This window comes from Strix uralensis, chromosome 4 (assembly GCF_047716275.1).
Source record: "Strix uralensis isolate ZFMK-TIS-50842 chromosome 4, bStrUra1, whole genome shotgun sequence".
NCBI classification, from domain to species: domain Eukaryota; kingdom Metazoa; phylum Chordata; class Aves; order Strigiformes; family Strigidae; genus Strix; species Strix uralensis.
Window position 1 is genome coordinate 104,340,139 of NC_133975.1, and position 25,416 is coordinate 104,365,554.

The 25,416-nt window shown below is 42.8% G+C and overlaps 1 protein-coding gene across 1 annotated transcript in view; it reads right to left on the bottom strand.

Moving 5' to 3' along the window:
* Positions 1–1,013: 1,013 nt before the first annotated feature.
* The window catches only part of EGLN3 (egl-9 family hypoxia inducible factor 3), a 30,086-nt gene continuing 5,683 nt past the window's right edge, over positions 1,014–25,416 (bottom strand). Inside the window, exons 2-5 of the mRNA XM_074868270.1 lie at positions 8,946–9,065; positions 6,881–7,017; positions 6,116–6,189; positions 1,014–4,806 (exon numbers count right to left, since the gene is read on the bottom strand). Coding sequence (XP_074724371.1) covers positions 4,769–4,806; positions 6,116–6,189; positions 6,881–7,017; positions 8,946–9,065 — 369 coding nt within the window. The 3' untranslated portion in view covers positions 1,014–4,768. The remainder of the gene's footprint in view (positions 4,807–6,115; positions 6,190–6,880; positions 7,018–8,945; positions 9,066–25,416) is intronic.

The window sequence follows — 25,416 nt, forward strand, 5'->3', positions numbered from 1 at the left end:
TTATGTGGTAAAAGGGAGCCAACTTTTACTAACTTCTCTTCCACTGTCACACTACTTTGTGATTTTTAGTGCAACCTCTGATATCAGATGCATTCTCAAGAGTCATGGGAATTGTCAGTGCAAGTATATTTAGCCATATCCCTTTGGGTAGATGGGGAGGAAAAAGACCCCTAAATAGCTGTAAGATAACAATTACTGCAAACATATTTGCTTAGAGAAAGTTTAGTCAGAGTTCTGAGAAAATACAAGTCCTTGGCAGCTAGATGGCCGATGGCCAGCTTCTTCTCGAGCTGTCCCTACTAATCGTTATTGAGGAGCACACTCAGGAGAGAAACCCCTCTGCTTTCCTTGGGTCATCTCCACGTGCTCTAAACACTCCTTGGTGCAAAGGCAATGCTTAAAGAAATGGCAAATTATCTAGAATTCTCTCCCCTCTTTAAACAAAAAAAAGTCAAATCCAAGCCCTGGATAGCGTCTTTTCCATTGGGGGGGGGTGGGTAGAAATTCCCAGTATTCATAATATTGAAAAAAAAAATCAAAAAGTTCACAGCACTTTAATAGACAAGTGAAAATGTCCTGGCTTTCATTCAATTGCAATGTTAGTATGAGTGGGGAGAAGCCTCCCCCACAGCTGCAGGAGAAAACTGTGGGACTCACACTGGAAAAGTAGCAGGGGGAGGATGTGAACACTGTTAAAAATAAAACTTATCAGACAATTGAATCGTGAGAATGTTATCTGGTTCAACAGGAGTGTGAAAACAAATAGGCATTTCAAGAAGAGGGTCACTAGCAAGGTAAATAACTTCAAAATAGCAGGAAGTGACCAAGGAAATGTGCCAAGCTGATGGCAACAAACAGCCCTCCCCGACAGCAGTGGACAGTGGCAGCCACAGATTACAGTGTCACCTCTGTGCAGTGCCACACCCTTCATTCAGCTGTGTGGCACTGCACCCACCCACCACAACCCTGGCCATGGTAAAACACAAGACTGAAAAGATTTGTACAGGACAACGTTTAACATGACCCAGTGTTTATTGATTCCTGCCACATTTATTTATTTTTAATAGTAACAGGAACACAAATGTGATGTATGGTAAAATACTACTAGGGGTTTCTGTATCAATCCAATGCAAAGTGCCAGCATTGTTGACCAGCATACAACCTGACAAGAGAAGATGTAGTCATAACTCACTCTCAGATATCTGCTGGGAGTACATCACAATCCAAGTAGAACTAGTTATTTGCCTGCAAATAGACACATTTTCTTCTAGATGCAAGTGGTGTTAGAGCCAGCTATTTTGCAACAATAAATGCATATAATATATTCCAACATTTTAAAAAGAGCAATAGGAAAGGACTAAAACTGTTTAAAGAGACAAGGAAAAAAGAGTGGATCTTCTCAGACACTATTTTGCAGAGACCATTCCTCATAGAACCAGAAGCAATCTAGAGAAAATAAGACCTATTAGAGGCTACTTTGCTCAAAAGGCCAGTGGTTTAAGAATAAAAATAGCCTTTTGATTTTCAGTACTGTCTCCTGGCCTTTTTCTTCCCTGCACTACAAAAAACACCTGTTGGAAATTGTGTCTTGGTGGCTCTGCATAATTTTTAATGCAATTGCATTTGTAAAGGCAACCATATTTCTTAGAAAGCCATGAAAAACTTGCATGACACATACATGTGGCATGTAACATCTTCACAGATATGAATGATGAAGGCACATTACCTAAAGGTTGGGGAAAAAAAACCCCACACAACAAAAGTTTTGGAGGACTGAAAATTAAATGCCTTGGAGAAAACACTCTTTTTTACAACTGGGTGACAAGTGCTGTTTAGCCATAGATGTTTCAAACAGTTTACCATGAAGACAAAATACAAGCAGTCTCCCTGAAATGCCCTCCCTGCTGCAGCAGCCTGCTTTCCCCTACAGTTCTTCAGACAATTTTATTCTTCCAGAGCAGTTTGCAACAATTCCAGAGACAGGCAAGAGGAATCTTTGTAGAAAACATCAAGCCTGTGGATTCCTACATAACCAACAACTCACCCACCCCAATTAAACTACAGCATCTTCAAGATGATCTTCCCACTGATCTGGAAACAGGGTAAAGGACTGGAACAGAGAACTGAGGAATTGGTTTCAAAATCCTGTGCCCTCAACTTTTTTGTACTTAGTTATATGTGTTAATAAAGAAAAAGACAATGCCCTCTGCCACAGAATAATTGATCTCTCCTCTATCTAGATCAGGAAGATATTGGCTAAAAATAAAAATATATACTTTATTTACAATAAATGCATCTATACTGCTCCATGCTCCATCCACCACACACATGTTGCTGACCACTGCTGAAGCCAGGTGGTAGCAATAGTGGTAACTGAAGTACCTTTCTTTTTCAACCTTTCCACAAAGCCTTTCCCCTCCCACCCCATTGTTTTTCCACTGTTCTAGGCTCCAGTGAGATGTGTGCTAACATCTTTCTAGTGCATTTTTTTTAAGGTTACAGTTTCTAAAGGCAAAGCAAGACTTGCTCCACTCTGTTTTAGTTGTCTTTGCCCCTTTTTAAATCATGTAGGAGTTTCAAATTTACATGCCATTATCAGCTTTGCATAGCAATACCACAGGTTGGGTTCTCCCACCCCCCCTTTAACTAATAATCCTGTGGATCCCCTTTTTCAATACCTCCCATCTTTCAGAAGGTTACCTCTCACTCTCAGGGAAGAGCCCTAACTCTTTCTCCACCCACATGAACATTGCAGAATGAGAATTTCAAGTTACCATTAAGTTTCCTTCAAGTCTATGTTGCACTACTTAGAAGCAACTGTAGAGGAAGAATGTTTTTCCTAACATTAAAGGACATTTATCAGATTATTTGTCTTTTTCTAGTCTTGAGTTATAAGAATATTTTTCACACATGTTCCCTCATATTCCTTTCTTAAGGTGCACAGTGGTCAGGCTGAACAAAGTCCAGCCCATAAGACCAGAGCTGGATCTCTGGGAGAAGCCAGAGAGAATGAGGGGTTTCTTAGTACTACTGTACTTACATTCAGAATTCAAGGACAGGCTGAAGGATGCCCATTTTAAGAGACAGAACTGCTTCAAAAAATCCTCTATTTTATTACCATTTTTTATGTCATGAAAGTTATTTCTTTTCTGTCCTATGCAGCTGTTACCCTTCTATACCCTTTAATAGTTGCCATTGCACGCTACCTTCTCATTGCTTAGCTCAAGTGCGACAGAGGTGGTCCGCAGACCCACCACAAGCACGACAGCCCGGCACAGCACGGTGAGCTGGTGCAGGGGCCAGCAGTTCAGACAGACCACCTTCACCACTGCGGGCAGGTGGCCCAGGAAAATATGGGACACTGAAGAGGGCATCTATTTGGAACATTTAGTAGGGTCTGACATGCACACTGACAACATGAGCCAAAAATGAATGCAAGTGAGTGTATTAGGTTGAGAACAATTAGTGAGAGTGATAAATATATCTATTGCCAGCTCCCAGCTCCATTAAGAGCTATTCTGAACTGCATAGTAAGTGCTGGTTGTAGAAGCTTAGGCAGATTGGAGATAGCTCACCAGTTGCTCATGAGTCTAAATTTTAAAGAAAAAAAACTGATTAAAAAAATGTGTGCTTTGCCATTTGAGTAACTCTGATCTCACGCTTGGGCATAGCAGTAGTTACCTGGTATAACAGATCAATTGAAACAGAATCACTGTTTCATTCATTACATACACATGCAAAGTTAAACAATTGTGTTAACTAAGGATAAGCAGCATAGAAATCAAGTCTAAGTTACCCATTATTTACCATACATTTGTCAGACTGACAGACGTATCTTTTCTTTTCATATTCATATCTGTGTCATACAAAACATAGTAGATGGAGAAATCATGAAAGTAACACTTAACCCTACATATCATTGGCCTTTAATGCCAATGCATATTGTGTCATCAGCCTTCCAAGTTTACCAAACATTTGGGAGAAAACAGATGCTTTCCAAACCATGAAAATAGAAGACTTACAACCCATCCTGCTCAGAACTAAAAGGAAATGGTTTTACAAAGTTGTGGACAGATGCATAACTATTTCCCCCTCAGTCCTGGGATAGAAAGGGCAGCACAGCTGCATGGCTAGAACTTGACTCTTGAAAAGCAAACAAAATCCAGGAAATGCGATGATTGTGTAGACAAAAATCTGTTTGGAAAGTCGTGCTATTGAAGACCCGAGCCAATGTTCTGTGCAGCGAAGTGATGAACAGTACAATCAACCGCCCCATGTGGGACAGACCATAAGATGACACTCTACAAAAATCCAGTTTAATTTCACATTTCCAAAATCTCTCCTTGCCCATTAGCAGTCTGCCACAGATTTTAAACTTGTAAAGCTCCTTCCCATTGAGCTAGATTTTTTTTCCCCCCTATAAAGTGCAAATAAGACTCAGGTTTTTACCACTAGTTCAAATGATCATTATCTTGGTTACAAGAGTGATCAAAAGCCAGTTGGCTGAGCCACTACCACTAGGCTTAGTGATTTTATTTTTTTTTTAACCCTGGTTACTTTTTCCAGCAAAAGGCAAAGAGAAAACAAGTGTTCCTTCTGCCAGATGCAGGCATGACAGGAGGCTGCCTTAAGTACCATCAATATAAGATGCGCATGCTAGACACCACCAGTGCCTTCTTGTGCATAACAAGAATTTGCCCTTGTTCACTGGAAATGGAAGTCATCTTTGGGAATCTTATTTCCTCACAAAGAGTTCAGGAACAGTTGATTAGTCTTCATTAAGGGGTGTTTCTCTCTTCCTTGCGTCTACATTGAAAAGATAAAAAAGGAGAGGTAGTTAAGCCAGAGGGTTCTGACAGCATTCATCTGAAAACTCAGAAACATAATAAAGTTAGTTTGTTTTCAATAGACAGAACTTTCCATTTCAGAATTCACTACATGGACTGAAATGCTGTATGAATCCACAGCACGTTAATGAGATAGTCATACCAAACTTTTGTACATTTGCCTGTTGAAACTGAAGACGACTCACACAGTATTTAAGTAGCCCAATAAACTTTCAGACTCCAGATCTGTGATGCTTTTCCCCCCACCCTTGGCCCTTTGTTCATGATCCCTTTAAAGGCTGAAGCCAGTATTTGCTTTGCACATCAGCTACAGAGATGACAACAGTCTGTTCTGAAAAACATTTGACTAATGACAACTTTGCTGGTCCCCAGCTGCATAGCACACATTTTAAGACAAGTGCTCTCCACACTGTATTTTGAGGGACTGCCTGAGGCAGCCCCTGAAGACCAGATCTTAAACTGCTCCAAACAGCAAACCTTTGAGCATGGCCCCAGGTAGACTGTTGGAGCACATCTGGACAACTCAGTGCATTACTCGTATGCCATTACTACCGTAGCAGGCAGTGTGGCTGCTGTTAGGAAAGCTGGGGTCACCTCTTTCCGGGCTTCTACACAAATGTCTCTGTGAGACCCAGCTGAATACAGGTAGCTCTTGAAGTGCACCACAATCACAATTACTCTAGCAACTGCCTGCCAAAAGATGCACTTATCTAAACTTAGTTTCTTTCCAACTCAGTCTATAGATTCCAAGGTCATTATGAATATCTCCACTCAGAAATTAGTTGTAAATTAAAGACAAAACCTTTTGCATTACTGCAGGCCCCAACTGCCCTTCGTTAATACGAATACAGACTATTCAGCCAGAACATTTAGAGAACATGAAACTGTAAGTCTCACAACTTTGTGGTAAACAGGTTTGGAGGAGACAAAATATACTTCCCAAATAACAAAAGAGCTTAGAGAGTCCCAGTGACTAGCCACCTAGAGTAGGGCAAAATCTCAGCAGCCATTTGGGAGAGAAATCAGGAAACCACCCCTCCCGTGTTCCCCATCATGCTCACCAGGGATACTGAGGCCAGGCCTGAATCTTCTGACACAACTTCTCCACTTCACATAAAATAACTGACTAGTGATTAGAGATGAAAAAGCTTTCTAAAAATTAACGTCATACCCATCTAGCTACAGAGTTATTCGCAGTCTGTCTCTGACTTTAGAAATATCAAAATGCATTAAATTCTTTCTGGTGAACATTTATAAAAGAATCATACCAGTTAAGTTCCTGAACTTTTTTTTGGCTTCTGCTCTTTCTTCGGCATCAAAATACCAGACAGTCATGGCATATCTATAAAAGAAAGAAATCTTGTGTTTGTTTCAACTTTTGCTATTAAAATAGAATCCTGGAGTTTTACGCTTATGGAGAAAGCAAAAAGTAAAACTGGATTAGTAGATTAAAAATAAGATGCAAATAGCACATCTTTATAGACAGCCTTTTAAATGTGTATTTTATCAAGTAAGATAGAAATGTAGGTGAGAATTTCTGCTTGGAGATATGAAAGGGTGCACAGCCCCTGGTAACGGAGGGCAAAAGTAGCTTACAGACCTTTGCATGTTTTTCTGTTCTAGGATGCCTGTAGGCAGCTTGGGGGTTGCCCTGCGTCACATCAGCTTTTCATAGGCTGTTGACAGATGGTAGCCCCAAGAATCCCTATAGTGTTACAAGGGCAAAAGTATAACACAGCATCTCCTAGCTAAACAGCTATGCCTGGCTTGGAAGATTTCTCCTGTCAATGGTAAAAGGGTTTGTTTTTTTTCCCCTCACACAAGGAATCTTATCATTCAAGTTTGTTCTTCCTCATTTGATGAGAGAATTCCCAGTGACTCAAAAACAGAAAATCCACTCAAAATCTAGCTATCTTTTATGCACATGTGTATTTAAACAAACACACAATGGTCATAATTTTAGATACAAGTATTGGTAGAAGAGATGCTTTGTTTTTTCCTGGCCAAGTATCAATACCAAATATGCTGCTTACCTGGTTGCATAAGAAGGCTGGACTTCATGTGGGTTCCTTCGATCTGACCAAAAAAAAAGTAATCGGTCAAAAATCGGCTCAACATCTGCTACATAGGACTTTCCTTCTGGGAATATCCGAAGAATTCCACCATGCAGCTGAAAGAAAAGGAAAGGTTGCTTTTTACACATATAAACATCCACACATTCATGCAAACAATGACCTCTTTCTCCCTCCTCAGCACTCAAATGGGGAATAAACATTTAATGATAACCAAGATAGCTACATGACAACAATGGAAAACCATACACTGAATCTCCTGGCCACCTCCATTTTCCCAACCAGTTTGTAATGTTTCAGCATAAACATCTGACTAAAGTAAATGAACCATGATAAAGATAACACTAGCCCTGTAAGAAACACTGGGAAACTTCTGAGCCCCCAGTCACATCTCTAGAACCAGTGAATACCACAAGGCGGGTAAAGCTGCTCCACTGACCAGCCTGAGATCAGACTCTCCTCCCAGCAATTCCTAGATTCTGCTCATGGTATTTCAGAGCCCGCATCTGATCATATAGGAGTTAACCTTTACACCCTGGGAAGACTGAAATGTGTTCTATTGTTGGATTTGTAATAAGCTTCTCACAAATGCATTATATCTCCCAGCCAGCCTTTTCTTTACCTATGACATGGCCTGGTTTCTCTACCACATCATTTCTCTTTCCATGTGCCATGAATTTCAGGGGAAAAGTCCAGTGAGCTGCACACACTGTAGAAACTTCAAAAGATGCAGATGAACTCTGCCCTCTCCCTGGTGCTGGCAGGGGGTCTTTGCAGGCTTTGGAGGCTGCACCACAGAGTGCAGGGAAGATGGTATCACCCCAGCACTGAACTGACTTAGTACCTCCACATGGCACGCAAACCTCAGTAAGAAACTATTAGGTCAGGCTTAAAGCAACATGGTTGCTTTCAAAGGCCAGCATGGTTATATTGCACCTCCTCTGGCATACATTTGCCTAAAATTACCATCACACCCACATAATATTCTCCACCAGTGTCCTGGATTTCAGTTAGCTTAGTGCCCACTTGTTGTCTCCTCACTATTAGAATAAGAGTGCAGTGCGCAAAATAAATTAGATACTTGCATTTCCGCCCACATCTCCATTTTATTACATTGAGATGTTTCACTGTCATACCCTCCATAAAGGAATGTGTTTTTCTCCAACAGTGCATTTTTCAGTGGCATGGCCTCTAAATCTGAACTCACTTTTGGGGGTTCATAGCATTTACGTGTGCTTAAAAAGCATCCACCTAAAGTGGTGAAGACAGGTTAGAGAGACAGGAAAAACATTGGGCAAATTTCAATAGATAATCCACGTGGTTTGTGCTGCATTATGACAACAGAAGTGTAAAGAGACATCCTGCAATTTTACAAACCCTTATTTTGTTTTTAACTTAAAGGTATGGTAAATTCAAGGCTGACTTTATTGCCTTGTAGTAATACAGGCAGAGAAACAAGAGCACCGTCCCGTCAAGAGACCCACTGGTCTCTTGACCAGTGGAGAGGTCAAACCAAGAGATGGAGAGGCCAAACCAAGACACACACTCATTCCTCTTACTAGGACCCATCAATTCATAAGTAAGAAAACTAAGGCAACTGCCTGAAAATCTTCTGTAGATTAGCCTGAAGGAACAGTATCAAGAATGCTGAAGTCCCAAATTTGGACTGTCATTTTATTCTGCTCCCAGAATCCACTTATTTAGTGGATTATGTTTTTCTTTCTAGTGCTATGTTGCTCTTTCCTCTAAACAAAGCTTAAGAGCCAGCAGCCCAGTGCTTAGAAGCTTTATTCTATAGCAACAAAACAGTATGTGTGTGGGATTGGAGAGAGAATGCTAAGGAAACAGTTCAGATTCTTACTTCCAAAGGGTTGCCATAAACACCAAGAAAATAAATGTAGAGATGAAGAATGGACCAGCTGTTCAAAAGTTCACCAGAGTTCACAGAAGCAACTGACAGCTCCAAAGTTCTGCTTCTGAAGTAGTTTTTCCTTCATGTTCTGCCTCAGCCCTGTGGTATACTCACCTTGGAGTCCCAGTTCTTATTCAGGTAATAAATACAGGTGATGCAGCGCCCGTCACCATTTGGATTGTCCACATGACGAACATACCCAGTTCCATTTCCAGGATAGCAAGCAACCATAGCCTGAAAGACAAAGATTGTAAAAAAATAAATTCTCCAACATGCCCACCTTCAGTTTTTCTTTGCTAAGCATCCTTCCAGCTTGCTAAGCATCCTTCCTTCGGCTCAGTATTTTTCAGATGATCAATCCAAAACCTACAGCAGACATCACCAGAAGATATCTTTGCACAAGCTACTTTCACTGGATGAGTCAGCCAGTGTGAAATTTCAGACTGGAAATAAATACCCTTCATATTTCACAAGATATACACTGAAGTAGGAGGAAAAAAAAGTGAATTAAACTAAAACACTGGTATGTATGGTACAAGCTTATTGTTCTCTACAAGCTACGTGACTTTGAGGCAGTTTCAGCTAAAGTTTGCTTGGGTTTCTAAAGATGAGCAGTCATTGCAGAACTGATTTGCCAGTCATAATTAGAGTACAAAGCCAGGGTGTCATGCCTTACTACCACCATCCTCCTCTATTCATATCTTCCAGTTCCTGTCATATACAACCCTATGGTCCAACACAAAGTGAAGGTCCCCAGGAGGTGTGGGTAAAAGTCCATAGAGCAAAGTCTGCAAAAATCTGCAACTCCTTTGTGCTGTGTTTGCACAGGGCAGTGCATGTTTGCTTTCATGGACTGAGCCACAGAACTAACCAAACAGCCTTCAGAAGCTTACTCCTCTCTTTGATCATCTCCAGACTTGCTGATATAATCGCTTAATTCACGGTTTGTTTAAATTTCACCTTGAATGATGAGATAAGCCTAACATGAACTACTCCAATCCACATGACAGTCAACAGGTCTTAAAAGGGTTTTTACAGCAAAAACATATTAAACTTGTGTTGACACCATTAGCAGCTTAAGTAGGATGCAGGGAGAAGCAGGTGAGGCTGCTGGTGGGGAATCAGATCTTTGTCTCAGAGTGACTTCTTCACTATTGGGACTACTTGGTAGTGATACCAGTCACCTTCCATAGAGTTTACTCCAGTAATGCTGTGGCTATAGAAGTCTTGTTTCCACTCCTCTGACATCTCCTTTCATTGCTTGCCAGTATTAGCAGCAAAAGTGATGGGAGATGATGGGCTAAGTTTGCTTGGAAAACTGGACCCAGTATCCAGATGTGGTTTCCCTAGGACTGAGGAGAGGGCGATAATCACTCCACTCAATCTACATGCTGTGCTCCTGTGCTGCCCAGATGCTGTTGTACAGGGGCACACTGCAGGCTGATGTTCAGCTCACTGCCCACCAAGACCACCAGAGTCCCCAGGCTCCCCTGAGGAGCAGAGCTGCTCCCCAGCCTGTACTGCTGCAAGGGGCTCTTCCCTCCCAGGGGCAGGACTTTGCATTTGCCCATGTTTACTTTCATAAAGTTCCTGTTGGCCTATTCCTCCAGCCTGTCTAGCTCCCTTTCGGTGGCAGTGGCAGCTCTGCCCTCAAGTGCATCAATTGGTCCCTCTCAGTTTGGTGTCATCACACTTGATGAGAGTGCAGTCTGCCATCTACTTTGGGTTACTGACACAGGTCAGGTCCCATGAGAGATCCCTGCGGTGCTCCATTTGTTACCAGCCTCTAGGTATAATACAACTGATTACCCATCACCCTCCAAGCTCAACCATCCGACCAGATTTTTACCCATCTAGTTTTCCATCCTTTCAGACCACATCATCCTAACTCTGGATACAAGAGTATTGTACATGCTTGTCTCACAGAAGGAGGATGTGATTGTGCACCACTTGCATGACCTGCCCCCCGTAACCTGCCCAAGCACAGTTGATAGCACTGAAGATTGACATCATAGACTTTACTAAGAGCAATTGAAATTTTTATCTAGGAACCCCAGAGGTCGTACTTTCTGCTTCCAAGCACATTCTAAAACCATGATGTTCTCATGGAACACATGACCAGCTACAGTATAGCACATGCTGCTTTAATCACAAAGGTAATTTTACTGTGTCAGCAAAGACCAGCACCAAAGTTACCACGCCCAGTGCCATGGATCCCTTGGACCCTCTGCTATCAAGAGCAAAATCTATTCACAGGAGTCAGCCAGTTAGGACAGGTGTACAAATATAGCTGCAAAAATACCACTCTGCATTTCAAGTCATGTATGAATTTCCTTCCTCCCCACAAGCACCAGTACCTGCAGGCACCAGTAAGTCACCAGAGCCTGCTCCTCACCCTGACACCTCAGGCCACAGCTGCTTGGGGGCTGGTGGCCTGCAGGGGCAGGAGATTATGCTGAGCAACAGTGAGTACCTTTAATTCCAAGTAATAAACCCTCTTCCATCTCACCTGGCAGCTGACTAGATGCTGTAGGTCCTGTCTGCTCTGTTGTCATTCTGCTGTTACACAAACAGCTCCACAGCTGAACTTACATTTCACTATCAGCCTGATAAAAGCGGTAAGGGCCAGCCTACAGCCTAGACCTGGAAACAAGTTTGTTAGGAGCATAAGCCTACCACAAGTCAGCTGCACCTTCAATGTACAAATGGTCCGAGGGAACTGTACCCTCACTGGCGAGGACACCCCACTTCGTGCATCCCCCATCCCAGCTGCTAGTGAAACAGCTCACATGAGTGCACCCTTCACCCATCCCATACACAGTGACCTGAATTAGGCCAAACAATTAAGATAGTAACCCTTTGCTAAACCTGATCCTCATACACTGGGGAAGGTGACCCTGGGAGCTGAGAGCGCAGAAGAGAGGGGGCAGTGATTCCAGCAGCTGGGCAGGGAGGAGGGCTGTGCGGGGAGAGCAGGGTGCACAGCTGCTGCCGAGCGGATATACGCCTACACCACCAGCACGAGGCCTGGCATGGCACAGCTCTGCTGATCATACCAGAGGGATGATGCACAGTGGAATAAAACTTTGTTGACTGATAACACCTCATTTTTAAGTCGATGTACAACACCAAATTATAGAGGCCTTAAGGAAGTCTCTCTTTGGAGAGCAGACATTACTCCAAGATTACTGAACTGTCTGAAAATCAATCCAATATTACTACTATTTTTTAATGCCACAATCAAAGAGCTGCTGAAGAATAACAGACTGCAGGCCAGATCTTTAGAGGGATTTAGGTGCTTTGCTTACTACCGAAATCTGGGCAGAAGGCCAGAGTTTTCCCTGGTCTCCCCCACGTAATATGTTCCTTTAGCAGAAAGTGTGCTTTGACTCCGAGACATTGATGCATTATTTATTTATTTACAGCATGCACCTTTTACAACCACAAAGCACAGAGTCACTGGGGATGAAGAGTAGAACAATTCCCACAGAATCCAAAAGCACTGGCCACACTTTAGCTTAACTTTAAGGAAAAAAAAAAAAAGAGAAAAAGTTTTATAGTAGCAGTAGCGAAGGGAGAAAAGCAGAAGTGAAATATCCTTTTTCCTGACATGGCAAATATTTGAATGAAACCTTAAACAATGAAGGGAAATCATTCTGATTCTCCTAGAGCCTGTTGAAACGATATCAAGCTTTATCAGAGCACTGGCTGGAGCAGCTCCAGAGCACATGAAGCTGGCCTCAGCAGGGATTCCAGCTGTTAGCACTACTTTTTGATTCATTCAAAGCAAACAATAAATATGAGATGAGATGCATGACCCAGACTTAATTTAGGTAATTGGTGAACACTGGTATTTGCCAGTTTAGTGCATGGGCTAGCTACAAAAGCCAGAGGCTGGATCATAATAAACCATTTACCAGGTGAGCAAGTGGAATGTCAGTAAAAATGTTTCCTACACTTTCAGCTATTGTGTCCAGAGAAAACTCCATTTTTGGAAGCATCTCCCTTCATTAAGCAACTCCAAACCTAAACTAACTATAGCAGGCAGTAATGAGCAGGAATGTACCTAACTTTTTTTTGCAATACAATTCATTATGATGGCTGTTACTTGGCTTAACTTCCCACTGTAAGCACTCAGGGCAAATTTCAGCAACACACCTCCCCTTATTTTAAGTTAAAATAGATGAGTTTGCCTTAACAGCTGAACAGTTAAAAACTGATATACAGATGCACAACTTTGCAGTCACACACACACACACCATAGTTTGAAGACCAATGCTCTGGTGGTCTAGTTGACAGTCATAAATTAAAGCCTACAAAACTTGGAAAATGAAAAGCAAATCATCAAGACTGCAGTTTCTGCACTGTCATTTTTAGAGATGTTAGGTTTCCCAAGAGGGTGCAAATCAACCACCAGTTAAACAAGCAGTAATTACCAGCTTTAGTAAGGAGCCAGGAATCATCAGCAAATTCTGCATTGCACAGAAGCTTGCAAAAATAAGTTATTCATCATTCAGTTTAAGTATTACACTAAAGTCAGCCAGAGAAATCTGCAAGTCAAACTGCAATACACCAACAAAGTTTGGAGGCAGATAAAAAAAAAAACAAAGCAGTTCCATAGAAAGGATTTTTCCCTGCCTCCCAGTGCTTCTTAGCAAGGGGAAAAACAAATTCTCTTAGCTGATAGCCAGGACCATGCTGTGAGGCATCATTCTGCTACATTGCATTAAATAAGCAGCACTGGAGTGGACCAATACTTGGAACAAAATGCTTCAGAGACTCAGCTAGAAGACACTTGTAAATGGAAACAACCACTGCTGAATAGGAAGCAGCGATGACAGCAGGCCAGAAGGAGATGCTCTCCGTTGCCTACTAACACCAAGCCAGGGCCCCAGTATACTCCTAGTGCAGACTGTATAGGTGGTATTGTAACCCTATACTGATCCTGTGTTTTCCTCTCAGAACTAGTATGACCTTTGCAACCAGCGGAGAAAATTCTGACCTGCGTAACTCTATCCTGCCAACACCAACTGCCCTTGCAGATTAAGCTAAAGACTCCGCAATATGCACTTCCATTTTCGGAACCAGATTTGTCCTGTATATTGTTGAACAGCTGCTATTTTTGATCCCTAGGGTAGATCATCTCTGCGTACAGCTCGTACATCAAATAGTTAAATTCAGAAATTACTTGTAAAGTCTGTTAGATGAAAGGTACTATATAGACACAAAGCAATACTGATCTACAGTATCACTATGATGGTTTTCTAGAAAAACAAGGTATTAATAAGAATTAATGGTGCTATAGCTACTGCAGCTTTCAGCTACATTTTTATTTGACTGCACACTTCCAAATTTCAGTCCAATATGTGGTTCTTAGTCCTGAACTCTCAAGTGCAAACAAAAATCATTTGACCAGACTTTAGGAAACGAGGACTACCAGGATTCACTTGATTGACTGAGGTCTGAGTGCATATTGTACTCAACCTGATTTTAGTTTGTAGACACACAGAGTCTGTACAGTCAGAAAGGGGAAGGCACGCAACATGCTCTACATTAAAAGAGCACAAGTAGTCTGACATTTCGTGATCAAAGACAAGAGGTTCTCAGTTGAGGCTTGTCTGACACAGGCACAACGGGGTGTTTCTTAAGTACTTTCTTGTTGCACCCAATTGCACCCAAGTGTTTTCTACCATGTAGCTTATAATGGTTAAGAATAAAATATTCATGAACATTATTAAATATTAGTTTGTTTGAATTTATGAAAGTTAAAACAATTGCTATACTGGAGCATGAACTAGGAAAATTGGTCTGATTTAATACTCTGTAGAGACAGGAGGGAACAGAGGGAAAATTATGTTAAAACACCAGAAAAAGTCAGAGACATTAGCTTTGTGCCAGCTGGAACAGAAATCACCAATTCCAAGGAGGGGGGTGAAACCCTGATCACTTCAGTCATGCAAAACATGAAATGGGCTTCAGTGGCAGTATTGCACGAGAAACCAGTACTTCACTTCCTCACCCATAACTTGATTATCAGTCTTCAATCAAAGAGCTGGATTTATGGAGCTAAACCTAGCCACCTCCTCTTTGATCAGCTACTTGCTCACAGGTGGAGGCAAGAGACAGGAAAAGCTGTGTGAGGAAGGATCCTATTTTTAGAAATTAAGAAACACTGGGGAAAGTCCTATAATTTGGCATGGGAAGACACCTGCACCTTTTCACTTCAACTTTCTTCTTCATATTGAGGGCTAAACCAAAACCATATGGAAGACATCCAAAAAAACAACAGAAATAACAATAAAAACCCCGGGGCAGTTACTTTCTTTCATTAAACACAAAGCAGACCAAACTCCACAAACTCAGCTACAAGCACAGTTTGCTGAATACCTCCTTTAGTAGCACGCAGAAGTAGTCCTACACAACAAAGATACCTTGGATGCAGTTGACAAGTGTCTACTGAAGGGTCAAACGAGCCATGGCAAACAAGATATGAAAGACTGATAGAACCCTGTACGAGTAGGCAACTCATCTCTAGAGCACTTCGACAGATTGACATGATCACAGCTACTTTTACTCCTTATCTTTGTATCATATCAGCAACCCTGAAAATTTTATAGGAACGGAGGAGATATTTCTATAGCCAGAGATGCAGCCACACAAATGAAAACACATTAATTCTCGAAATTTCTCATCTCAGGAGCACAATGCTGTTTTTATGATGCCCATCAACATATTTTTTTCTTTTAATACCTTTCCTTCTGGGCAAGTACTTATAACTGTACAAAAATCCTGTTTCCATGGATAGCATTTTAGCCAGGTGGTCTGGTACTTGCTTCTCCCTGAATGTATGTGACCTTGATCATCAGATTCAGATCTTTCAAGAACTGGAAGCTTCATCTCTCCCTTTTTATTTTATTTGGTCTTTCACATGCACTATCGTAGCTTGACTATTTTTTCCATGTGTATAGAGGCACATTCTGGAGAATTTTTGAGGAACAGCCTGAAAGTGGGAATTGTGGGAAAGACTACTGCTCTCATCTGCAGGAAAGAGATGCAAAGATAAGCCAAAAGGCTATAATTACCTGATATTATTCTAATTACCATAAGATGGAAAGCTGTTCCTGCTTATTAAACTTCTTCTAGAACTAAGGGTAGGAACAAAGAACTACCCATGAAAGCTCTGTTCATGGATTATCTCTATGCTACACAGCCATTGATGACTGTCACATTATCTAGTGGTAGCTCAAGGAGCCCCTAACAAGCTTTCAAATCTTATGGAATCTGTCTGTAAGGAAGCTAGATCTCAGATTGATGCTGCTTTAAAAATGAGCTCCCTATTAAACAAATCTGCAATGGGGCTTAGGAAGCTTTTCTAACGTTTGGCAACGAAATTTAGTTTTCATGGCCCGAAGAGTCCTATTAATATGAAGGACAGCTTCAGCTTGTGACTATTTTTTATTTCTTTTCTTAGAAGAACACCCACTTAAGAGATAGTTCTGGATGCCCTTCAAGTTCAAGCTGGCTGCCAGGGTAGTGCTGCTGTGAAGTGGGAAGGCATGGAACAGCCATGCCTTGTGTCAGCGGCAGACGTCCACGACTGCGAAGAGAATAGGGAGCATTTGCAAACCAAGCTTTGAAGACAGTGCTGAGTTTTGTTGAGCTGTCCCTGTTGCTGGATACTCCCTGGGATCCTAAAGTGAAAAGGCAATTTAGGTAACTACAAAAGGACCCAACTGAAGGAGAAGTTCTCTAGGCTTCCAAGGAGAGAAATCTGACTTGTGTTTCCTGGACAAAGGAGTACTAGGCAGCCAAGTAAAATAACACCTTTTGCTTTCACACCACCTCCCAAATTCTCTGTGTTCAGCCTCTGGGCACAGACAGGAGGAAACAGAATAATGAAATTTAAGGAAACAAATCTAAAATTGCCATAGGATCACAACTGTCCTTGCAGTGAGCATCTTTGTCTCTTCTAATAATTAAAAGGATTAACCTCTTTCCTTGTATGTTTAATTAATCTACATATTTCTGCATGTGTGTCAATTAACGCTCTTCTTCAGTTCCCCAGTGCTTCTCAATGATAAAAATCAGGTAAGATTTTTATTTTACATCCTCCTCTGACCTAAAACTACATTTTAGGCTGCAGCATTACTCGATCGTGGATCGTCGTGCCTTGCACACACACACAAACACAATACAGTTGCAGTAGAGATTAGCGTGCTGTGAAGAGCTGGCAGGACCCGAGATTTAAAAGGTTATTGCCAGTGAATTAGTTCAGTCAAGGATATTCAGATTAAGTCGCCAATTAGCAGCTGTAAACATGCGCAGTGCATCAATGTATCAATAAAGGCTGTGTCAGTTCAGAAAGCCCGCCCGGCCCTGCGCCGGGGAGCTCTGGCTTCAGGCCAGGGCGATGATGGCTTAACGACAGTGCTACGTGCGGAGCGTGAGGCCATCGGCGATCAAACGCAAACTTTACTCCAGAGGACACTTCACAGAGAGGCTGTGGAGGGAAAAAGAGGGGGGAAGCCCAAGCCTGTAGCACACAGGCGCTCAAGGCACTTCTCTGTTCTGGTTCTTACTGGTCTGCTTCCCTCTCCTGCTGCACACACAGGCACACACGCTTATTTCCCACACTTAAAAAAAAAAAAAACCCACAACAAAACAAGCAAAAAAACCCCCCACAAACACTGTTTAATTAAATTTAAGGATTATTTTTGCCTGTTCTTGAAGCCCTCTTTCATCATCCAGAAAACTCTTTCAGTCCCCTCCTCTCCCCCAAGAACCAAACCTGGACGAGCCGCACTAACGAGAAAGCATCCCAAGCAATCAATGCAGATAGAGAAAGCGTCCCCTGTAATGAGTCCCGGGGGACACGGTGACAAGCGCCACCCCCACAGAAAAGCAAATTCGTAAGTAAGTGCAGGCTCATTAAGGAAATCTGTAAGGACCGTCCCTGTATGTTCTGGTTCTCAGCGGGGAATAAAGGCATGGTAACCAGCACAGACATCCTCTGCAGAGTATCCTCATCTGTGTGGTAGAAATATAATTTCATAGTTCCTTAAATATTCCAGCCTTTCATTCTTTGTCAGCGCTTAAGACCTTTTCAATTCTGCTTCTAATCACCCAGAGGATTACACCTTCTTTCTCCTGCAACATTTAAAGATCTCTATGTATTCTGATGTTCTTGTGGGTGCATTAATAAAGGTCAGGAAAGACAGCCACAACACAGGCAAACTGTGTTTTGCTGGTGTCGCAGTTGCCCAAGCTGGCCAGCATGCCTTTTTTCACAATTAATTATTCATTTATTTTTAGCCTGTGGCCCAATGCAAGTGAGCAACACTGCCCACAAGACTTTTATCAGCTCACGCATGGTAGGCAGCACCCCAAACACCTCCCACGAGCATTTTGCTTTGAAGGCTCACAGGGGGCAGCCCCAGGCACCCGCAGGCAGAGAGGAGGTGACAAGCCACCACCTTGAAGCAGAAGTGCCAAGGGGACAGGGAGGGCCCAGTTGTGCAGCACAGTCCCTCCTTGGGGCCACCGCACGGGACACCTCTCATGGCCTCGCACGCTCCCACCACAGCAGAGGCAGCACCACACCAGGGAGATGTTTTCCTTTGGCTCAGTGAAAGTCTCTCTCCACTGTCAGACAGGAAGGCAGGGTTCAGACTAGTGCCGTCACACTTGGCGGGTACCCCAAATATGCCTCAGGGGTCCTCCCAAAACTGTCAGAGCCGTCTGGGCTTCTGTGGCTGCTAAGACATTACTGCGCTACATAAACAGAGACATGAACCATTCTCAAGTGTTTGTTATCGCAGCAGTAGCACCAAATTAAGGCTAATTGATGAGACCAGTTATCTCCTATGTTAACTTTGGAAGGAAGCCATCTCACTCACCCCCCACCCATCTTCTGCTCCCCCACCACCTTTTCCGAGGATCTTGCCTAGTTAACAGTACCTTTATTCCTGCACAGGATTTTGTGTAAATGAATATTTATGGGTAAAACTCATTAAAATTACCTATACTAAATTACCATCAGAAATAATTTCTCCTGTGCTTAAACAACACATGTAGTCTTTACCTCTAAGGCTGCGCCTGCACATAAAGTTGTACTGCTCTGACTACACGAGTACATTACAACTGTGCAATCTCTCCAGTGTGGGTGCAATTAAAGGGGATGGATGTGTATACAGTGACACAACATCTTTCCACTCAGGAAACAAGCTATTCGGATTCAAGGCATTTTGTAATACTGTAACTATACAGCTGTTCTAAGGTTAGGCAATAAAAAATGTATTAGTAAAAAAAAAATAAGTAAATCCTTCTAAGTGCTGCAGTGCCTGCCCTCCCCACCATCTACACAGTTGGTACTTGCACCAGTATGATGTGCGTAGACAGAAACTAGGCAACTCTGAACAAAGAAAACATGCATAAACACAGACATGCACACAGGCACACAACAAATTGAGCTCCAGCCTTACATTTGCACATCTTAAAGCTATTCACTACAGCTCTCAACTCAGATAGCATAGGCAAGGAAGCCTGGTCCTAAACCGAGCTGTGGGGCATCGCACTGCAGATGTGAACACTGGCTGCTGAGTTCCCACTTCTCTTTTTCCCCTGGTCAAGCCTCTCCCACGGATTTATGCTGCCACCACCTGACAGAAGAGACCAACCCTACAAGCTGGCTGCGTTGCGGCCGCTGCCACGGGCTTCGACCCTCGGGCCGGGGCAGCGGCCCTGCACAGGGACACAGACATGCCTCGGCGTTCCCGCCCATTCCCACCCGCTGCTCTGCGCCGCTGCAGTCCCCTCTGGAGCCTTACCCAGCCATTCCCGCTGCAACTCACTGCAGCAACGGCCCTTGGGAGGTTTCTCCAGTTCAGGATTGGGTCTTAAAGTAATAATGTTCTTCGGCATTTAAGGTAGTTTTTGCAGGAAGTACAGCAACTGTTGAGCAGGGAGGTGGTCTCTCTGGTGTGGGTTCAGGATGTTTCCTGAGGATGCAGAAAGCCTGGAGTGGTCTTTCTGGCTCTGTTCCCTCCTTTTTCCTCTTCCTCTCCAAAACCTTTCCTCTCTGGCAGCCAGTGTGACGAGAGCAGCATGTACTCAGAGCCACCGCAGGGGCAGCCAGGACTGAGCCAAGCTGGAGGCTGGACAGGGGTTGCTCTCCCAGGATGCCAGCCAGCTGGGCAACCAGAGGAATCAGCTCTCATCCCTCAGTCTCTCCTGTTTCCTGGGATGGAGATGAGAGATGGTGGCTGCACAGGCATGACAGGCTGTGGTAAGAGGGTTAAGAAAACCCTTAGTGAGGGGGCTGCAACTGGCTTTGCTAGAGGTGCGGGGCGCAAATGCTTCTCTGCAGTGGGAAACCCAGAGGGGGAAGGCAGGACAGATATGTGGTGGCAAGACAGAGCTATAGGGGTATATATGAATATTTAGGTGTGGGGGTGAAGTAGGTACTATGTCTGTCCATAGCTATGGTCACCATTGGCACAACCAGCACCTTTCCTAACTGCAGCCAAGACACTGAACTAATACAGCTCAAAATTAGCAGCAATAGCTTCTGTGGAGGGTAAGCAGCAAAACAGGCTTCTAAAAAAGTGCCAGCGAAAGACAAAAGTAAACTAAGAAAGAAAAAAAAATATATTTCAGTTGCATACATCTTAGATAAATGTAAACAAACAAAAAACCCCAAGTCAATTACATTTTTGTCCTTGCCAAGAAATTATCACTGAGTGTCAGTCTGGCACTGAGACTTTGGGTCACCTGTTAGACAGCAAGTTATGCATTGAGAAATATAATGGTAAAATGCACAACTTTGACACTTCAGCCTTTGACCACCATCAAATGTTGTATTATAGCAAATTTGGAAGTGAGGACCAGTGTTCGCGAATCCTCTCAATGCTCCTCTGTGAAGAGGAAGTCTGCAAAACAGTTAACCAGGCAGTGACCCTTCCTGTTGGCCTGCTTCAGAGACACCATGCACATGCTCCACAGACAATGAACAACAGGACAAGTTAATTTAGGGAAGTGGAAACACTGGTGAATACAGTAAAGAACAGAGTTATCGATACATCCTGAGGGACTCTGTTCTGTTCATGCACATCTAGTCATATGCCATGGTTTATATGTCTTAACAGCAGGACATGTTACAGCATTTACAGTGAAGCTTCTCCTTTTTTCCACTTCTCAAACCACTTCTACCAGATTCCCTATGGGAAATCAGAAAGGGAAGGTATAATTACACACAGTCTTCAGCAGCAAGCACAACACCCTAAGACTGTTAACAACCCAGTTACAGACAAGTTGAGGACTAATTGACACTTTCCCCCCCCTTTTTTTTTTTCAGTTATCTCCTCTCACAAATTCCCCTGGTTCTGCGCTTTTTTTTCTACCTGCACAGTCCAGCGATGAGCTCCGTGCAAGTCACTCCCTGGAGCCCCAGAGCAGCTGGGAAGCTCCATGCCAGCACCCACACTCTCAGAGCCCCTGTCCAACAGCACCTCGCACCCCAAGCTTTTCCCATTCAGAGTGGCATTCCCCAGCCTGCACTGACTAGCACCTATCTCCCTGTATGCATTACTGGAATAACTGCTACTGCTAATGATATAAGACAGGTTTACCACAAAAGACAGTCAATTGCAAAGGTCAGATAAAAACTGTAACTGCTATCTACAACTTCCATCAAGTAAGGCTCCTTGCTCCCTCCCAAGACACCATGTAAAAGATGCCCCGTATTTCAAATCCAAGACAAAATGTAGACAAAGACTGGGAACAGCACAAGAAATCACTGCAACTTTTCCTGAAGTTTTCTAAACATATTCTAGCATAGTCTAAGCCAAGTACCAAAGGTTGTGCTTCAGTCCCATTGATTTGAAAGTCTTTAAAAAAAGTACTTAAGTGAACTGCTGACCTGAGGCCAAAACTTTTAAAATACTTGCCTTATCAATTTGTATAAAAAAGTTACAGTACAAGACTGACATAAGCAATGATTATTATTACTATGACTTACAGACAAGAAAAATGCAAACCTATTTATTGTTTGGATTTTCACATCCAAAATGAAAGCACAGAAAAGAGTCTATTGTGACCAAAGGGTTCATGTGAACTAGATATAGATGAGACTCAAAATTGTTATCTTTTTCCTACAAAGTAGGATGCAATTCCCTGATGTTTGGCAAAAGACGTGGCTACCCTGCCATTTCCAGCTGACAAAGCTTTGGACAAACTGTTTCCACTCTGTGCAGATAGTGTGCTCTGCTGTACTCCTGCAATATATTCTATATTCATTTTAAACTGGGTGGCTGGTGACACGAACAGTTGGTAAGCCTCTGTGGAACCATTATGGTCAGCAAAATCTCTTGCATTACTTTATTTGTGAAAAACCAGAGCAACAAGTAGTTTGATCAACTGCCTTCTATTAAGTGCTTTGCACAGTGGCACTAAGTTTCTTTGTCTACTAATCTTATCAAAACACAATGACAAGAGAAAAATGACTGTAGGGAAAAGCTCCTTTCTGTCACTAAGAGATAGTATATGCATACGTGCGAGTGAGTGATGGAGGGGAAATGGGGCTTACAGCTCTCTCCAAATCACTTGTAGGAACAGTCAGGAGTGGTGTGCTGATGGGATGACATGCCTCTGAATAGTTTAAACAGTAGGAGATGGATAGTCTACTTGGCATGAGCCTCCTTCATCCGTTTTCTTCCTCCACCTCATTGCCTGAAGAGCTAGAGGCACGACCTTGCTTTTCTGACCAACTCTGTCATCTCTTTGAAAAGCAATAAAAGGTCTAAAACAAATTGCTATGTAATGCTATGCATCAATCAAAATCTTTTGTCAAGCCCCTCCATGTTCTGCGCAAACGCATCAGTTATTCATCCTGAAGCTCACCACAGGGGCCATCAGCTGCCCTAGGCACAGGTACCAGAAGCAGTTCCCAAAACACCTCTACCTGAAAGCTCCTCTACTAATCCAATAAAACCCTTTCACAGAAGCTTAGGGAGTCTTGTGTTGCTGGCAGCTTTCTAACAACGTTGTTTCAGTATTCAGCTTTATGACAGAAGGATTACAGTCATGATAAATCCAACCCAGGGCTTCAAATTCCCTCAAGTTGGTATGCACACATCCTCCTTCTCCATAAATCTAAAACTGGCAACACTTACTCGCAGACTTCCCCTCCTGACCTCCTCATTCTCACAGGCCATCCACTGCAAGATGGATGAGCACTATGTGGCCTGTTGGTGCCAAAGGACCACTTGCCCCTGACCTATTATGCAACAGGAAAAGGCAATCCAATTGAAACAGGAGCTGGAAAAACTTTTTAAAAAGTGAATACCTCTAAAAAAAATACTTTGACTTTGTAAGAGTCATCTTAAAACATTTGATCAAATTATTGATCTCTTTCAAGTACGTCAAGTCTGTTCAGCAAACATCAGGATTTCATCCGATTAAAAATGCATTCACGTTTGGGTCACTGTAGTTTTATCTTCTCCCTCTATCTCATCCCTTCTACATACGGAAATGAATTGCTGAGGGAGCACAGACGCTGTTGAACATCCCCACCACTGCCACCCCAGGAAAAAAAGATAAATCTGTGCAGCCTAGGAGAAAGAGGAGGGAGAAGATGTTTCCACATACTAAATCAAGCAAATTGCTCAGGAAGCAACATGCAGGTAAGGCTGTATTACACTGAGCCACCATCCAGATTAGTTTGGAACTCAAAGAAAGAAGTTTACTGTGAAATCAAATAAATACACTGGGATTAACACAGACAGCTAGAATCCTTAATGCAAAGAAACAAGTTCACTTTTACTGTGTACATGCTGCCCTGCATCACTGTTATGAGCATCAATGCATCTCCATTTAAATGTATACTGTTATTAGCAGTGAGCTGTAATGAACTGAATTATTCATTAATAATTACCTTGGGAAAAGGCTGTGTACAAATATTAATAGCAAGGACGAGCTCCCCTCCCTCCCAAAACGCAAGCTCAGCAAGACGGGGCACTGAACTCTGAATCTTGCCATTTTCCCGGTGGCTCTCCCAAGGATACTGTGCCTTGCAATGCTGTACACACCCCCACTAGGCCAAAGGACAAACACTCCCCATACCCAGAGGCATTAATGCCACCTGTAGTACAGTGTCCCTTCCCTCCCCACACAGTTGTGGAAGGTTTACACTGACATTTAATAAACCCTCATACAAAAACAAACTGAGAGGCACATATTTACTTAGGGCTTGAAAGTAATAGGGATATTGGCAGGCACACCAGTAGGGCCTCCACTGCAAGTCTCTGGCTTTAAGAGCTGATGTAGTGGTGCTGGGAAGGACTGGTACCAGAGCAGTCATGGCAATGGATAAGAAGGTACTGAGGAAAATGCACTACCAGCATGGGACAGATTGTGGAAAACTTCACTGCTTTGCCATCATTGTGTAACTCCAGAGTCTAGTAAGACTCATTAAGCACTGCTTGACTGCAAAACTACAGAAATATAAAAGTCAAGCAACCTGCCCTGATGCCACAAACACATGCACAAACTCAGGATAAACAGACCGCTCTGCTCTTTACATTGCCTGAGAGCTCAGACTTATTTCCCTTCTTACAGGATTAGCCACCTTCTGCTTTTCTCTGCTACTGTGACTGTAAAGCACATGGACAGGCTCCTAACACAGTGTAAGACTGGGTGGTTACAGACTTCTCCACAGGAGAGAGAAAGGACCACCAACAGCAGCCACCCAGCTGCCAAAGGCTCTAGTGTAACACACACTGAAGACAGCGCATTTCTTCCACTGCCTACCATGGAATAAGTCTACCAGTGCACTAGTCAGGTTCTTAAGAGAGATGATACATAACAAGTACCAAATTCAAACTGCTTGGAACTTCAACACCCAAGTATGAGCTCAAACACCATTCCATAGAGGCTATCCCATGCTTCTGAACCCACTTACAGATATGTGCGTTGCTGTCTGTAAAATATTGACCCATTTCTCCAATACCCTGTCCCTGCTAGGTGAAGAAGTGATCTCAAAGACTCCCCGAGTGCCTCTTCCAGAGAAGAAGTATCTTTTGAAAGTTTCAAAAAGTCATTGAGAATAATTTGATGAAGACAAAAAAAACCCACAAGAGCTAGTATGCCCAGGTTTATATTCATTTAATGCTTTGATTGTCAAGTAAAAATTATACATTCCTGTGTATAATTAACCAGGCTAACTAATCTTGCTTGACAAACACAGATATAAACATCAGCTTTGACACTGAGCCAAAGCAACCACTCTAGGACCTGTGCCAATGCTGAATTCCTCAGTCTGATATCATAAAGCGACTTGTCTGTTGTATTTACAGTTCCAGTGGCTCTGGACTCTACCGGCAGCCAGCCAGAAGAACAGATTTGAACTTACCCATTATGCCAGAACATGTGCATTTGATTAGAAGAAAGAGAAATTATGCATATTTCTTCTGGATGGTGGTATTCATCAGACCTCCCATTGTAAACTAATTGCAAGGCATGCTGCTAGGCAAGTATCAAAAATACTTCGTAATGTATAACAAACCAGTATATGTCTATAAGCAGTACTGCC